A 14,636-nucleotide genomic window follows, 5' to 3' on the forward strand; every position below is an offset into this window, starting at 1 on the left:
AGAGACCAACTGTAAGATAGCTGGCATGAAGCAGCCAGAAAAACAAAGTTAGCAAGAATAATTTATTCAGGACCCAAAGGAGGAGATTATCTCCACAGTGGAGACCAAAACAGAGCTAAAGACAACAGATTTTGTAAGAAACAACTCAAAGATTGTCATCATTGTCTGTAATTAAAATTTTTATCATTTATTAGATTTCTGTTGTTAGCTATGGCAACAATTTTTGCAAGTCTGCAATACCACTCTAGATTAACCATATGCCTGGATTCGACAACCTACTACTAATAACTGCTGTTATATGGCAAAAAATAGGGTGAGTAGCCGATAGATGCAGGGATTAGACTACAAGGCAGTCCTTTATTTGCTTTAATTGGTTTTAATATGTTTTCTTTTATGTGTGTCTGCTTTAATATTTTTTCTACATTAGTTATCTGTGCAGTACTTTGTTACAAGTGCTGTTGTTTGAAAGTGCTTCATAAAGAAGGTTGGTTGGTTGGATGGTTGATTAGATACTATACGATATGATAGGATACGATACGACACTATACAGTTTAATCCAGTACACCAGGTTGACTGCCTTGTGTGAATTTATGTTTCCTGCATCTTGAATTTCCCTCAGGATAAGCAAAGTATCTATCTATCTATCTATCTATCTATCTATCTATCTATCTATCTATCTATCTATCTATCTATCTTTCTTTCTTTACGGTATTGCTTGGATTATTTCACAAGGCACTGAATCCATACACCTCCTTTTTACTGAAATCATCCATCAAAGCTACAGCACTACGTATAACATCAGAAAGACAAACAGACTCATTTTTGTTCATTAAGGTCTCAGTGCATTAAGGACAGATGGAGGAGAGCTGTACATGCTGTTATGTGGTCTTACCTCTTTGTCTCTCTCTATCTCTAGTCCGGCCTCCAGCAAGTTGGCCTCAAATTCCTGTCTGATCAGATGCATCTCATGGTCAGCTGGCTCAGTTGGCTCTTTCAATCCTTCAACTCCAAGCTCCATAAACACCTCTCCAACATTTGCAGCCTCCCCTGCCTGTATGCCTCCTCCCCTTTCTGCTGCTGCGTCTGGGTCAACCGCAGGGGGAAAGTTGCCATTGGAAACAATGGATAACCTGTCCTGTGATATTGATGTGCTGGTAGGAGAACGTACAGAGCCGTGCCTTCGAGGATGGAAGACCAGAACGTAGTCAACTTTCCGTCGGCCATCTGAAAAGCAGAGGCATTCTGCGCTGCCTTGAGGACTTGAAGCTGAATCCACCACCTGTTGAAAGAAGTGTTCATTTGCACTTAAACACAGAACTTTGAAATTAAAACAAAAAATTCAACTATTCACTCATTTAACAACAATCATTACAGCAGACAAGGGTGTAATGTCAGGTGAACAAACATAAACATTTTAAAGACATCTTACACATATCTCTGGAGCAGTAGGGGAGTTATGTAACAAACGTTTGAATGAACTTGAACATCTACTGCACTGTCAGCTCACGCAAACAGAAGTGGCTTTTGGCAGGTTCTCAAAAACACTGAAGTGAGAACCTTCAGCAGCAGAGTGGGCAGTCAGCTCACCTTTGGCAGATTCAGTCTTTATTTAGACAGAGGGAAAGTAGAGAGGGAGACTAAACATGGAGGGCACAAGAGGGAAGCTCTATAGGCTGTGGGCATGATGGGAGTTTTTTTTTCCACTTCTTGAGAGCAGGGTTTTTTCATATCAGCAAGGAGGATTTTTAAAATGAGTGTGCTTTAATTTTTCTGAATGTTAAAAATGACTTGGTTCTTTTCACAACTGGTGCGTATTTGTTGTAACACAGACTGGGTGACTGAATGAATTTATTTCAAACACTGATAAGTTTACCCATGAAATGTTTTGATGTCAGCAAGGTTCCTGGTTCTGCCCATGCTTCTTAAATTTCCTCATCATGTGTGGGTAGTTAAAGAATTCTGGCTAACAAAGCCTGAATATTTAATCTTGAAAGCTAAAACTGAAATAAGAATAAAGGAGCATGTGAAGACCTTAACTATTCCCCTAAAAATATTTGATAGTAGAGCACTAAAATGGTGAGAAATTTAGAAGCTAACCGACAAATGGACATAAAACTCTCAGAAAACCGTTAAAATACTGCACAATTTATTAAACATGCCTTAACGCAGGACCACAGTCTGCAGACAAAGTATGTTAGCCGAGTGTGGCTAATGTTAGCAAAGCAGGCACCACCAGCCTTTAAGTCCCTTAGTCCCTCTGATGTCAACATGCCTGTGCTGGTTACACATTTTTATTAAGACACAACCTTCATATTATTTTAACTCCATTTTTCTAAACCAGAAGCTGACAAATGTGAATGCAACACAAAGAGCTGTCATTTGTTATTTGTGTGTGTTCAGACTGTAGTGCATTAGGTTAGCATCGCAGAAACCTTTAACTGGAGCTGCAGTCCTGGCTAGTATTTGGTAGCTAAGATACAAAAAAATCAGTGGCATTCTAGCTTGCAATTATAAAATTCGTGAACATTTGTTTTCATGTTTTTGTTATTATGGTAGTTTATTTTTTTGTCCATACTGCTGTTCAGTGTAACAAAAAAAGGCTAAATATACAGAGGAACATGACACAATGATTTCCTGTAGGCAAAACCTCAGTTAGCTGGACTAGCTTGCTCTCTGCTATTAGCCACAGTTTTCAGGTTAGTACAGATTCACTTTTATTTGCAGATAACACCTTCCACAGCGCAAAATGACTTTTACATCGTCAATTAATTTTTGCTGATGACAAAGACACCTCATTTTAAGCATAAAATGTTAGCTGCTGTTAGCTACTGTGCTCAAAAGAGCATGCTAACTATGTCATTAGTTTAAAAACACATAAAACTAATTTTACAGTTATAAGGATTCTGTCAACAATATTACTTACATTTTTTTTTCAACCTGTAGTTTATCCAATGAAAGACTTTCCGCAGCCTCTGTCAGAATTGTTGGAATATGTAGCTTACAAGACTTCTACTCACTTTCTGGTCTTTGCTGTGAGTTCAGTTTAAGTTCAGCTTAAACTGTGGCAGCTTGTTCTGTTAGTTCTAATTCTAAGTTTTAAATGCTCCTGACACAGGTGTTATCCATTTAACTGATTGAACTCATTCGCCTGACCTTGTGGCACACTGTGCTTGATTGGTACATTCCCTGCAGCTGTTTGCCAAATTACTATACATCTTATTATGATTTTAACACGGGCTCATCCAAATTTCTTTGCTCATGTATATTGATATATATATCAATATATTGCTCATTTAACTGTGGTTAGGATGAAATTAAGTATCTGCAAACATACATGCAAGAAGAAAAAGAATTTGTTCTGACCACTTATATCTAATTTTTATACAGAATCAAACCTATGTATGTCTTTAAAAGTATCCCGACTGAGTAGCAACATCGAAACCTTTTCTGCTCTTTTTTGAATGAACTCATAAAAATATGTTTGTCCAAAGCCAAATGCTTCGTTACCTAATAAAAGGGAAAGAAAGGAAGTATAATATCTAAATGTTTCATAAAATTATAAACTGAATGTTAAAATAGAAGCTATTCAAATCGATTGATAGTGAAGCCAAAAGATAGAGAGCTCCCTCTGCTGACTGCCTCTTCTGTTGGTCATAGACCTTGCCCACTGTGTGCAAAAATCAGGGGGAAATGCAGTATTGAATGGTCAGTTCAAGACTAAAATGCTCCCCTGCTCACCTCTCCCACCTGTGAAGTGAAGATGGCTTTTGAGGACATGAGGTCAGGTGATGCATGATAAGTATGAACCTCCATTTGACAAGTTTTTACCATGAAAGACATTGATCGGTATGGCACTGGTATGGCCTTGGGGTTTATGTTGCACCAGCCCTCATCACCTGGGTTCAAATTCATCCTGTGGACTGTTTCTCCCTGACTTACCCTGGTTCCTGTACTATCCGCTGCCATGCCATTTGAATGATGACACATAAAGCCCCAAAAAACAACATAAAAAAAGCCATCTGTAAAAAATATTGGAAGAGTTGGGGGGAGATTAACGAGTACCATATTCTATTTTCCACCAGGTTTTGCTTCTTCTTCAGGTTAGTTTTGATTATTTGATTTTAAAACATGGCTGAGTGACACTTCTGTTGCCTTAAGCAGAGAAGAAGTGGTCTGAAAAAAGTGTAGTAAACGCTTACATTACGGTCATTAAACTTTCCAAGAGTGTGCATTTTTGGCTCCAGATCAACACAAGAATTTGATGGTGCGCAGGGGTTTGAGTGCATGTGTTAATGTTATTATTATAAGATCCTACTAAAAATGTATGACAATGTAATGCAAAGGCATCTCCTAAAACACTCAACATGGTTTTGAATAGCTAATTTAAATAACAGGCCAGGCTCTGAAAGGCAAGTTGAAGTTTAGAAAAAAAAAATGGATTTTTTTTTTTTTAATATATGAAGATGTCACAGGAAGCCCCTGAGATTTTGAATGAATTTTTGTTTTTCCCACATTTCTACTTGAACTAAATCTATTGTATTGGCACATGGGAACTTATAGCCTGCAGCAGTTACATAGTTCTGGGTTTTGTAAGTTTTCACCCACTGAGACACACTCACATGGGGCATACTATGGCTTTGACTTAATATTTTGAACGGTGAAACTTTTTCTCTGTTTTTTTTTTTTTTTTAAATTGATACTGTTTGTGCGAGAAACTCACTGAAAATAATCACATTTGGTTTAAATCTGTCAAGCTCCCAAAAGGAACTTATACTGTCCACTAGCATCTGCTCAAGCCTTTTCTGATGCTACCACATTGTGTTTATTATGGTGGTGGGATGAGACGCGGTGATGCTAAGCTACCCTTTCATTAAAGTTCATTTTGATAAGATTTTAGTAAAGCTTCCTTCAATGCCTCATCTAACGTTGTGTTGTTTCCTATTTTGTACCACGGAAAGCTAACATTTGCCAAATATCTTCTTTAGTAAGTCAAATTACTTTCTGTGAAGAAGTTTCGTCAGGTCTCCGTACATCACATAGTGAACTTCGCACCAGTGTGCCAAAAAAGGACGGTATACACTATCACTCGTCGTAAATGTTACGAAAAGACAAACAGGTGTATCAGACTACACACAAGCCAAAATCGTGACATGCAACAGAGTGGTGGTGAACGGAAATGTTGTACTCACTGGGATCTTGTCTTCACTCGCAGGGATCTGCATGTTGTTGCGCTTTACAGAGACACCGAGAAGTAGAAGAGGAGGAAAGAGAGGGAGGGTGAAAGTTTGCAGATGAAAACAGCTTGATTTACCATCACCACCCACACATCAATCATCCAAAAACGATCCCGGAGGTCAGCCCAGGTAGTCCAAAGTCAGAGAGGAGCGACGGCTCTTCTGCTGCGGGTTTCATAGTTAGTATGTAGACAGAAGTGTCAGATTGAAGAGGCTGCGCAGAGAGACTGAGCAGCGTGATCACATGCTGGTGATACCCATCTCTCCAACTGTGAGATCTGGAGGCTGCCTGCACACCGCCGGCGCTTTTGGCACAGAGTGTGCCACACTGTAAAAAATGTCCATCCTCAATCTGTTTTTGGTTTTAATGTTAAGTCTAAAAATATCATTTTTCTGGTTTGGAAGCCACCACTTTCTGCCAGGATGGGGAAAATTCTGCAGATTTGGCCTACTTTGTTCTGACTTTATTTTTCCTTTTTGAAGTTTTGCCTTTTCCAAAAAATAAATAATAATAATAAAATAAAAATAAAAATCATTAATCAAATCTCTAATGACAATATTAACCAATTCCTTTTAGATATGGATATGATTTTTTTTTTTTTAAGGAAATGCTCTTCCTTCTCACCACAAGTTAATTTTGCTCTAAATTGTTTCCTTTAAATATTTATTTATTTATTTATTTATTTATTTATTGAAGTCAGCTTCAGTGAATGCCCTTTTTTACAGCACAGACAGAGCAAGCAGCCTTGGTTGCTAAGAAATCAGAGTGATGTAACTTGAAGAGAGACTTTACTTTTCCACAAACTCAACCACAACGGATAAAAACTGGTGTTAAATTTGCTTTAGAAGCACAGTTTTTGTCCCAGGATGATTTTCTATGTGTGTCATGGAGGAACTCATCCATAAAACTCCTTCAATCAGTGATACCTTCTGAGACACCCCATGCAAATCACGGGAGTTACCATTAACCTACTTCTAATATCAGCTCCAATCCTCGAATGCAGTCCTCTCCCTAAACTAACATTAACCTTGGAGAAATGTGTTCATGCCCTTACTTTGGTTATTCACCTGAATACCTCAAACTTTATTTGTAAACAGAACAAGGTCAAACATCTTAGAAACAAACTTTAGAGTACATTATCTTCTATCACAATGAAACAAAAGTCCCTTTATTATTGGAGATAGTTATATCTGGAGTCATTTTAATGAGGCTTTTTTTTATTATTTTATTTTGAGCCAACTCAGTGATGCAACACCATGAAACACATTGCCTATGCAGGGAATATTACATTATTAGCTAATTCCTCTCAGTGTATTTGATGAGGTATCCTGAATGTTAAAGTTTTAAACTCAAACTGGTTTCAAAAGAGGATTAAGTCCATTTATTTTTATGATTTTCACATACATCAGACACATTTTTCTGTTTCTGTAATCACCTCGAGTAAACTCTGCGACTCCTCTGTCCAGGGTTCTTCTTTAAAAGGTTCAGGCTCCAGGATGCTGTAAGACATAGGGTCCAGTCCCATTCCAGACATGTCTCTTGTCAGATGGTACAGAGCGTCGCTGTGGATGGAGGAGGACTCACTGAGGGCTGTAGCCACTCTGATGAAGCCTGCACCATTGGTCCATGACTCTGGAAGACATACATTTCAAAAAGATCTTAAATAATGATAATTTTCACTCACTTTCTGTCTTCAACACCTCAACAGTCCTAGTCCTGTCATTGCTATTCACATTGAGATACGATTGTGGAGGTCTCAAGGTATTTCTTGACACACATAAAAAAGTAGGTTTGAGTTGGCCGCTCAAGTTTAACATTTTAGACTTGGAGGTGGTGGATCGGTAACCTACACACACCATGTGTAGGTTTGCTCTGGGTGAAATATCTCCCACCTGGGACCAAAATCAAAACCGAATCAGAGTAAAACTGAAGCTGCCTGGAGGATTTAGCTGTATTGATTCAGATGCACTTTTTCCTCTTGTGCAGCTCTCTTGTATGTAACCAAGAAAAAGTCAACATGCAATAAGCTCTGAGAGCTTGCCTTACATTTCCAAACACAGAGTTTCTCATGAAATGAGCATTGAGAGAAATGGTTCCTCCTGAGGCAAAATTACAGAGGCAACAGCATGACGCTTAATGTTTATTTTCACACATTTGGGTGTAAAGATTGGATGGCTGGCAGGATATGAGTCAATTTAAGATTGAGGCAAAACTTCTTAGAAGAAACTTGGTTAAAAGGAGGGCTCTTTCTCTGCCTTGACTGCTGATTTATTTCATCAAAATGTCAAACTATAAAGGGGTGTAAATTATAAGAACGTCTAAAAATTCTGCAATTATTGACTGTTTTGTCTTCAAAGCAAGATTTCATTTCATGATGGTTGCTCTGAGCACAACAAATATCAGATGAAATGATCCCAACTATTTTATCCACTATAACTTTAGTATTTAGTTTGCTCACCTTTTGAAGCAGCAGCATGTCTCAGGCATGGTGTCAATATATCTCATGAGACACTAAACACTTTTGTTTTTCCATGCTAACTACAACTCAAGCCAAATACTCCCCTTTCCCTATGTCCAATTTACTTAACAGCTCTCCTGCAATTGGCTCAATGGGGCTGAGGTCCAGGCTTAAAGGGGTCCAGTCCATTACTTTCAATGCTCCAGCAGACTTTTTGAAATATTTAAGTTTATTCTTCTCTTGGAGAGTAAATGCAGGCCCAGTGAGGGACTCCCAGATGGTGCTCTGTGCCTCGCCAGAATGTTGTGGTGTATTTTATTTTAATGTCATCAATATTCACTCAGTCGTCTGTTTCTGAGGCTAAAATGAAACCCAAAACCATAATACTTCTCTCTACATGTTCAACTGTTGGCAGGAGATACCCATTTTTGTATTTCTCCCCCTCTTTCCATCTAACATACACTCATCACCTGTTACCAATTGTATTCAAATTTGGACTTATCAGTTCACAGAATTTATACCAGTCTTCTTGTGGCCATTTCTGCAGTTATTTTGCAAATTTAAGGTATATCACGCCTTCGAGTTTTTGTTGTTATCACGTGCTTATATGATGAGGTGTTTTTTTCTTGATCTCAAACTACGCCCCCTATTAGGGAACAGTCTGGAATAGACTTTTCTTCCTCTCTCTTCTTCCAATGTTGATATTTCATATCCTTTATAAAGGGGCGCTGGGCACCCTAGCAGCTCCTAGGTTCATTCCATTCCTGTATTCCCATGTCACTGTTTGTATTCATGTATATCTTGGAAGGGATGTAACTGAAATTAAATTTCTCCTCAGGGATCAATAAAGTAAATTCTGATTCTGATTCTGATTCTGATTCTGATTCTCTCTGGGTAATGGTTTCTTTCCTCTGCCAACAAGTTCTTTTTCCAGTTTTAGATTTACTGTTTTTAAAGACACTCTTGCACCACTGGTGTTGAACTTGTCATGCAGTCCTTGTGTGGCCTGACTTCTGTCCTTAAGACTGAGAATTTTCAGATGCTTCACTTGTCTGTTTGAAAGCTGCTTTTCTCTGCCCCTTCCTTCGAGTTCTGGTATGAAGCGGTGGCATCGTGGAGGTCTTAAGTGTAGTGAACAATGCTTGGGACTTGGCTATGCAACAGTAACTCCAGTCATCATCAAATGGCCTGTATTCAAAGCTTTAGCTCACCTGTTAGCTTCTCCTTTATACCAACTGGGGGTGTGGCCTCAGGGACAAATCCCTGATGTTACAGATTACTAGCCACATATACATGGACCCAAATATTCTGCTTACATTCGGTTTATTTGCTCAAACGGAAAAACCTTAACCTTTGTATACACCTCATCCCAAAAAAAGTGCCAATCCGAATGAACATTTAATCAGTTTCACAGGGGTGGAATATTCCTTTCCCCAAACCAATTGAGGTATCATGTATCCACTCAAATGGAAAGTCGTCAGGGTGCGTTCTCTCAGCGCATGCTCAGATTTGACCTACGACAATTATAGCAGCACATGTAGACCAGTGATTGGAATATTCCTTTCCAAATATATAATTTTTTTGGAAAAGTCATTCGGAAAGACTAAAAACTCCTCATGCAACCGTGGCTACTGAATGGGTTGGACAGGCCTTTTACATTCAAAATTATTACTCAGATGTGTCCCAGGACTTAACCCTCTATTTAACCACCTGACAGTGGTTACCCAAGTAATTTGGCTTCTTTTGTGAAGAAGCCTGTTTGTGTGACATTAACAGTGAAATAAGCTTTGCTTGTTTTGTTTTTTCTGCAAGGGAATCTCATGATGGATCTATGGTTTAAAGAGCATACCACTGACTTCAAAGATATTTAATCCATAATCGGAATTAGGTTTATAGGGCCATAATTTGTGGCGTTGCAGTTTTATCATTTCTCAGTTTGCATTCCCAGGCACTGATTGTGTTGTCAGAGCACAAATATGCAAATTAGCCGACAAAAGCTTTGTGCCACACTGCGTAAATTGATTTGCGTGTCAGTCAATCACAAACCCCGTCTACAGGCACTCAACAAAGGGAAAGCTTACATGGAGTCAACTTCCTTCAGTCAAGGACTTGAAAACCAAAGAAACACAAAATAAATGACAAAAACCAAGAGGAGTAAGATGAAACTGATTGTGAATGGTGTCAGAGCTTTCAAATTTCAGGAAAGAAAAAAAATCAGAAGCTTGTTACTTGTTGCTCAGCCAGTGCCTTGTGTTGCTGCAGAGTTTAAATGCATTTGTAAGAAAACCAACCTTTCTAATCTGACTGCTGTGTTGTCAGGATTGACATCTTTTTTGCAATAAGGTTACTATGTGTGTGTATGGTTATTTTAGGGATACAGACAGCTGTAGCCATAGTAACGCACTAGGCCACGTGCTGTGCTCTCATTTCAGCACCACGGACAGCTCTCTCTTTGCTTTATTACACTTTATCTTTCTCCTTCACTCACACAGTTGCACTTCACACACTCAAACGTACAGCACAACTACAAAATCAGTCAGCCAGGTCAAGAGGATGAAAACATTTCTGGGATACCTCTATTAAAGCATTTTTGACCTACAAGTGGAGAGATTCGATGGCAACAGTTGTGTTACTGTTCCTTCCAGCTCACTCGACAGCAGTGCAGTAGCCTGGAGGTTAGAGAGAAGCAGGCTGGGTACTGGAAGGTCGCCAGTTTGAATTCGGTAGGAGGGGAAATGAATGAGAAAATCCCTCTTGTACAATCATAAAGCAGGGCACAACAGGGAGCCAACACGATGCTCTTTGGAATGTTTTTGGATTTTGGAAGATTTTAAAATATAAATATGAAGATTAACCAAAAGCCTTTTGGTCTAAAGCTGGAATCATCCATTCCAAGGGAGAGGGAGAGCATGTCCTATTTTCTTTGCATCTTTGGACCATACAGAAATATTTACCATAGAGGTCAAATTGGTGTAACCTGTGGAAAAATTGAATTCATTTTTGTTAATTTTAGCATCATGGTGCTGTTTGGTCACATCAAATTATACATTTTCTCTCATGGAGCATTAAATTGTCTTTGTTGTTTATCCATGACCTTTTAACCCCTTTTGAGAGGAAAAAGTTCTAAAAAATGCTTCCTTAATACTGCTGTAATTAAAAATCTTTAAAGATTAAAAACAAAAACTTTTTTCCATCTAGGTTATTGCGAAATCTCTTCCTTCTCACAAGTTCCTAATTGTGCAGACAAAAGGCTTCTGATGGTGCATGGTTAATGGGCAGCGGAGAAGCAAAACAGACTCTGTGCTGATGCTTTTATCATTAAGTGTATCAACACCTGTGATGGGACGCAGCTAAACATGTTCAAAAATGTCTTGTTTGTGTCCAAGCTTTTAGCATCTTCAATGAACACAGAGTATTTCAGCCACTGTTATTGATCAACATGTTAAATGCAGAAAAGTGGCAAACACAGGCATAACAGGGCTAACAATCAGACACTAGATTTATTAGACCATTCTCATAAAGGTCCTTTAAGAGATTAAACATTTTATAAAAAAATCAAAGCAACAGTAAGCTTTGAGAAACAATCTGTGCCGAATGCTCCTGTAAAATTTTAAATGTGCCTTTGGAGAGACACCATATTATATATGGTAAAAGACTGCAATTTGATCTATGAAGTTGTTAGCATTTTTCGGACCAGGATTGCCTAAGAACGTATTTAAAGGGGGAGAACCTGAGGACTTCTTAACATTATGATATAATATGATAAGATATGATATGTGAAATCAGCTGTTAGCAGCCTGTAGCATGTCAATGCTAACTGGTGCAAGGCCTGATGTTTCCCCACAATGTGAGGAGGAGGAGGTGAGGAGGACGCGCTGGTTCTCAGGTGTGAGCTAAGAAGTGAGGACATGGACCTGTCCTCCCATCGTTATTGGGAACATAAGATCTATCTCCAATAAGATGGACGAGCTAGCTGTGCTAACCCAGCAACAGAGGGAATACCAGAAGGCAGAGTAGCATCATGAGACAGAAATGGCTAACAGAGCTAACACCAGACACCAACACCACATTGGAAGAGCTTCACCTGCTGTGAGCAGACAGGAACCAGGAGACAGAGACTGAACAGACTGCTGAAGAAGCTCAGTCCTGGACCCTGTGGAGGTGGAAGCTGGCTGAACTGGAGAATGATGGACAAGCTGACTTCATTTATTTTGTTATGGAACTTTTTGCACTTTCTATACACTTTCTTACTTTTTTTTTCTTGATTGCTGCTGTGACTCCTCCTAAAGTATTTTCTATTCTATTCTATTCTATTCTATTCTATTCTATTCTATTCTATTCTATTCTATTCTATAATATGAAGTAGGTTATGGTCCAGCAACCTGAGGCCTCAAGTCCACTTCAAATGGGGAAGAGACTTTTGAGTAATGGTGGAGGCTTTTTGCTGAGTAGTTTATAGATTCTGAATTGTGTTTTATCATTAAGAAAAATATGGTATTTGAACATTTTTAATGATTGTGATTGATGTTTCTGCCAAAAAATCTGGAGCTGAGAGTTTTATGTCTTCAACCATGTCTGAGGGGGAACTTCTGTTTGACTGCTTTACTTTGCTATTTTAGGAAAACAAACTACGCAGGAGTCTGTCCTGGATGTCAGAGGAAGGAAGTGTGCAACAGCTGGTTGATCATTATTGCTCATCAATCAGCTACCTTCCATCAAGTCTACAGAATAATAAAGAATATGAAACATAAAAACCCTGCAGATAGTAAAATCTGATGTCCCAAAGCTGCAGAACAACCCCCCTGACACCGTCATCAACGCCTCCCTCAAGCAAAAAAACATAAAATGTTCACACACTTCAAGTTTCTTCTTCTGAAGTCAGCTTTTGAGCTCCAGGCGGTTTCCACTAAACAGCAGGGGATGCTTCGTTTTAGGCTTTTGCCTTTCAGGGTTTTTGCGATCGTAACACTCTCCTGCTGTTGTACCAAAACCAAAAGCATGATTTGAATTTAGCTTTTCCGGGTCTTTCACCTCACTTACAGAGCAGCAGCCAGACATGTATACTAACCCGGATTACTGCCCTGCCTGGGGTTTACTGCGAGGCGGCACATGTCTCAGATAAAGCCGTGATAAAAATGATTCTTTGCAAATGTGTTCAATAAAAAGTCCCACTACAAACCGAGAGAAAAACTGAGAGAAGAGGAACGGGCTGTAGTGGGACGGAGAGGTCAGACTGAAGACTCTAATTTAAACTACAGCCGCCCCACATGCAACCATATACCCTGTCTGCCGTAAAGCTTGTTGACGGCTGCCCCACACGGCCTGCTGCCACACAGAAAATAACACACACACACACACACACACACACTGGGGGGACAATAGGCCGCTTACTCTACGGTGGTCCTGTCTATTGTATCCCTTTTTGTTGGCTGAGAATACAGGATGGACAGGCAAGACAGGCCACACAAAGGAGGATTCTTCTGGGTTTCCTATGGGTTACTGTGGTACTCACCTGCACAGGTGGAGGGAGATCTGCGGAAAGCCATTTCACCTCTAAAATGAGCCACTCCAGCCCTAGTTTCCTCAGGGTTCCCAGTCAGTTGGCCATGCTGCTTCGCTGTCAGCAGGTGAGGGAGACAACAGCAACACTGTGACTCAGTAGTACAATCCTCAGCTCAGTGGAGGCTTAGCTCTGCCGGGATTATACTCTCCTCCAAATGGCTGGCTGGGTATAGTGGAAACTCCACAACTCAGCTTATAATGTACACTTGCTTAATGCACTGCACACCGGGGCTCGTGGGTAACAGAGCGGTTGGGCTGGTCGGGTGTTTCTCTAAGGTATTATAGCCTCACTGAGACTAGCAGAGATTATTCAGCCCTCTAATGTGCATTAATTACGGCACCTTCTGTTGGGGTTTTAGCTGCAAACGTATGCAACCTTAAGGGTCTTAAGAACAGGGCAGAGACGTCCTGGTTCAAATTCAAGTTACACAATAAGGAGGGTTACACGCGAAAGGGAGCTAATGAAGATAAACAAGAGACACAAGAGATGCAGAGGCTTCAGGAACCACCAAAACAAGTCAGACTATCCCAGATAAAACCCCAACAGAGAAGCAGAGGATTAAAGAAAAAACTAATCCCTATCTTTATCTCAATCTGTATGACATAACTGATCTGAATTGTTGAGTTCAGTTCAGATATCTATCATCACTGACTTAACAATTGGTTCTTTTTGCTTGAGATGAAAGCAATTCCACTCTAATACTCTGTTCTATAAACATTATAGCAAGTGAATGTATCTGTTTGCAGCACCTGTTGGGTCACTTACATGAGCAGATTATGGATCTACATGTCAGAGGTCAGAATCACTGACTGCATATGATAAATTGATGTAGTCACTGTGATGTAATGTCATGTGTCATCTTGTTCTTTAGAGCTACAAGTGACTTCGTTTAGAGGACAAAGTGGACAAGCAATTCTGTTTGACGAGGCTGCAGCTTTTCAATACCAAGGTAGCCACACTGTGACGCATTTCCAGCACTTTCTTTCAACTAATAGGCCCATTATTTAAAAAATAAACACCCTGCATTTTAAATGAGACTTGAAACAATCTGTTTCCATCACAGATTCATGAGGAAAATAAAAACTAAATGCAAACCAAACAATAACTATAACCCATTACCAATAAAGAAAATGATTAGTCAGCTGTTTGTTTGGGTTAAGTGCTATTTATCTTCTTCTTCTTCTTCTTCTTGACAATACACCACTGACTCTCCATGGGGTTTGTGTCAGCAAACAACTCTGTAGTAGTTTTGGCACTGTGGGCAGGTGCTAAATTTGGGATCTTCATAAAGCTTTTCCAGCAGATAGAATCATGAAGCGCTCTCAAATGTAGATAACTGTGTTTACTTACAACTTCAGCAAAATGGCATGCAGATGACAT

General features: G+C 39.5%; 1 protein-coding gene across 1 annotated transcript in view; it reads right to left on the minus strand.

The window, feature by feature from the left end:
- ano2b (anoctamin 2b) overlaps positions 1–5,514 on the minus strand; it is a 78,335-nt gene extending 72,821 nt beyond the window's left edge. Inside the window, exons 1-2 of the mRNA XM_074697765.1 lie at positions 5,190–5,514; positions 893–1,279 (exon numbers count right to left, since the gene is read on the minus strand). Of these exons, the coding sequence (XP_074553866.1) occupies positions 893–1,279; positions 5,190–5,222 (420 nt within the window). The 5' untranslated portion in view covers positions 5,223–5,514. The remainder of the gene's footprint in view (positions 1–892; positions 1,280–5,189) is intronic.
- Between the last annotated feature and the right edge of the window lie 9,122 nt (positions 5,515–14,636).

This window comes from Halichoeres trimaculatus, unplaced genomic scaffold (assembly GCF_033239565.1).
Source record: "Halichoeres trimaculatus isolate MK-OKI-2021-1 unplaced genomic scaffold, fHalTri1.1 fHalTri1_scaffold_21, whole genome shotgun sequence".
NCBI lineage: Eukaryota > Metazoa > Chordata > Actinopteri > Labriformes > Labridae > Halichoeres > Halichoeres trimaculatus.